Source organism: Electrophorus electricus, chromosome 3 (genome assembly GCF_013358815.1).
Source record: "Electrophorus electricus isolate fEleEle1 chromosome 3, fEleEle1.pri, whole genome shotgun sequence".
Taxonomy (NCBI): Eukaryota; Metazoa; Chordata; class Actinopteri; order Gymnotiformes; family Gymnotidae; genus Electrophorus; species Electrophorus electricus.
In genome coordinates, this window is record NC_049537.1 from 2921694 (window position 1) to 2924982 (window position 3289).

Genomic DNA, 3289 nt, shown 5'->3' on the forward strand with positions numbered 1-3289 from the left:
TTCATTTTGTTCAGTGCATGTTAACACTGAATCGGGTAACAATTACCCGAATGTATGTTAATGGTAGTTCTACCATGTTATCAGTGTTAGTTAAGTTATAGATTAGACATGCGTTAATATTTAATGACAAATTATTTTATATTAGGCAAATATTAGACTTTAAGTTTTGTAAGTATTCAATATAACAAGGTTTATGTATTTTTGAAGACAGATTGTCTTTATTCAAAACGTCTTTGCTCGGCAAATGAACAAAGAATCGAGGTATCACCCTTTTGGATACAATTTCCTTTCCATAACATTACAGGTTTTAAGTTACCATCGCAGATAAAAAATCACAACATTAACCGCGTTTCGCTTCAGACTTGTTCTTTCTCACATGAAATGAATGTATGACTAGCACTGAACCACGATAATAATAAGAAAAGAAAAGTATTGAAAGATATGTTTTTTCCACTTGATATTTTAAATAGACTGTCTAATTTTAAGTGCCAGTTTGATAAATATAAACAATATAACCCGTATATTCATGAAACTCAAAAGTTCTAATTTTGATCCAACCCATACCATCAGAGTGCCAAAGTATCGGTACAATATACAAGAAATATGAAGGTTAAATGTCACTTGTGCAAACCAAATTCGTGTTTAAAATAACAATAATAATATTAGTTGAAACAAAATTATTATTATAGCATCAAAATGTACATAATAAATAAAGTTAAAGGCCTCCTTTTCGGTAGCCATTAATAAACGTTATAACATTTACAATTCTTACAGTTTTGGGCACCTGCTCACATCTATTCCAAGTTCCATGCAGAGGTCCAAGGAACGTCTTGTTGGATCGCATGAAAAGTTTTCGCCAACTCTGTTCTCAAGTCCCCTCGGCCTGGATAAATGCTTTCGTCGTTTCTCTCGTTTTTTGGGGGGGGGGGGTGGGGGGGGAGGTGCACTGTCCTTATGTACATGCATTGCTGTATTCAAGTTTTCACAGAGAAGACCGTCTTTGTACTCTTTTTTTTTTTTTTTGCGGCCGCGGCGTTACATAGCAGCGGCGTGCGCTGAAGGGTACGGATCAATCCCGCTCTTGGTCATACCTGGAAAAAGTATGTAGGCAACGGGGGGCTGTAAACTCGACGCCGACCACGCCGTGCAGTTACAGGGTACGACGTAGCCCGGGTTTGTGGGCGACGGGTGGGTGTGAGTGTGCTGACTCGGGCAAGCCAAACTACCAAAAGCCCCGTTCTGGTATCCCAAAGAGGACGCATAGGGTAAAGTGCTGGTGGTCAACGTGTGGGGCATCTCTGTCATTTTCTGAATGGCGCTGGAGCTAAACTGGCTCGGGTCGAGGAAGGAGTATGGTGCCGACGTCGGCGGCAGGAACGCTCGGGCTTTTTCTGAGGAACCCAACAGAGAGTCCGTGGCAGACACCGGAAGTCCTTTCAAGTGATCTGTGTCCCCGAGGTATGGCAAAGGGAAGACGTACCTGTCCTTTTTCAGCAGATTTTTGGGTTTGCGCCGGGGTCTGTACTTGTAATCTGGGTGCTCTTTCATGTGCTGTGCCCGGAGCCTCTTTGCCTCATCGATGTACGGTCGCTTCTCGGATTCGGAGAGCAGCTTCCACTCGGCGCCAAGCCTTTTGCTGATTTCGGAATTGTGCATTTTGGGATTCTCTTGAGCCATTTTCCTCCTCTGGCCGCGAGACCAGACCATGAAGGCGTTCATGGGTCTCTTGATATGATCTGCTGGCTTTGACATTTTTGCGGCGCCCGTTTATTCCTATCAAAATAACGTCAAAAAAGTTCTTTAACCAGCCAAGAGAAAATATTCACCTGTCTTGCCGACACACACTGATCATGCCACTTTTTGTAAGTTGGAGAAGAGCTGTGAAAACGGCATGAGTGAAAAATCCAACTGCGTAAATCTTTCGAGTTAAAGGAATCGCTCGCGAAGTTAAAAGATTTGTCCCTCTTCAACGCAGCGCTGGTAGGCTGACAGAGAGCAAAATCCACCGAGGTGAGGCAAAGTTCCGCGCTCGACGACCGAACTGGTTGTGTTTTTTTTTTTCTTGGAGGTTTCTCGTCTTGTAACGCACCTGGCTAGGAAATGAGTAAAAGCTCGTGAATGAGCGCCAAAAGCGGTGAAGTTCAAAGGCTGGGCTGGTTCGGTCTGCACGCAATCTGACATAATCGCAGGGCGTTTCCTTGCCAACCTGAGCGACCAATCAGCAAAGAGAAACCGATATAATACCTACGAAAATATGTATATTACGACGCAAACAAAGATTGGGGAGGTTACTCTCTCCCCTCCCGAATCCATTTAGTTTAAGATCTACAAACACAGACCTTCAACCTTTCTGCAATAAAACTTAACATCTAACGGCGCCAATCCTTAAGACATGCCTCTTGTCTAATTAAGTAAACAAACAAACACGCAAACAAAATGTAAACTATACTATAGTGGCAATTTGGATACGAACAACCGAACAGCACATAATGTTCAGCTATATAACTATTAGTGTAAATATAAGTTTATTTAATTTCTGTTAGATACTTCAAAATAAAGGTGTTTCTTTTTAAATATTTTATAACATACGGTTTATTTTATTTTTAAAATGAAGTGTCAAGCTTTTTAAAGATGTATAGGCTATTGCTTAATATGCTGGATATATGATATCCTTTTTAAAAATCGAGATAAGTAATTGCACCCAATTTAAAAGGTTTCCTTCAACGGAAGCTTGGGGGGGGGGGGGGGGGGGGGGGGGGGGGGGGGGGGGACAGCCTAGCTAAACGCAAAGGATAACGCTATGAACACCCCATGGAATTAAACGTGCTCCCGGGGCCATAGTCTGAGCAGTGGCCCTCGGGCCAATATTTCTTAAACGAAAACAATTGTCCAAACCTCTCGCGGGACAGGCTGGGTTGGGACTTGCACCTGTTCTTCAGCTCTAATCTCGCAGCAAAGCGACCTCGTGTAAAACATGCCCATAGACCGTATCTGAACAGAGAGCTAGCGAATCAAGAAAAGAAGCCGAGTCTGATATCTTCTCACAAATCTGACATTTGGAAAACAATCAAGCACTGTCTAATATCGTTGCACGAGGACAATAATTAAATTCAGAGAGGCATATGTCCTGTTATATGCTGCAGACGATTTGTACGTTGCTTCTGTGAATTTGATTTAAATAGCCTACATATCGATTTTAGAATATTGTTCTGTTGCCAGTTTATCTGCTCACAAAATCAATTTTGTTTTCAGATTCGTGTATATATAATTCAAATCGTTGATATAAAGA

The 3289-nt window shown here is 41.9% G+C and overlaps 1 protein-coding gene across 1 annotated transcript; it reads right to left on the reverse strand.

Annotated features, from left to right (window-relative positions):
- Positions 1–1035: 1035 nt before the first annotated feature.
- Positions 1036–2069, reverse strand: sox14 (SRY-box transcription factor 14). The gene has a single exon (XM_027007764.1). The coding sequence runs from the start codon at positions 1750–1752 to the stop codon at positions 1036–1038; it is 717 nt and encodes a 238-aa protein (XP_026863565.1). The 5' UTR covers positions 1753–2069.
- Positions 2070–3289: the final 1220 nt, after the last annotated feature.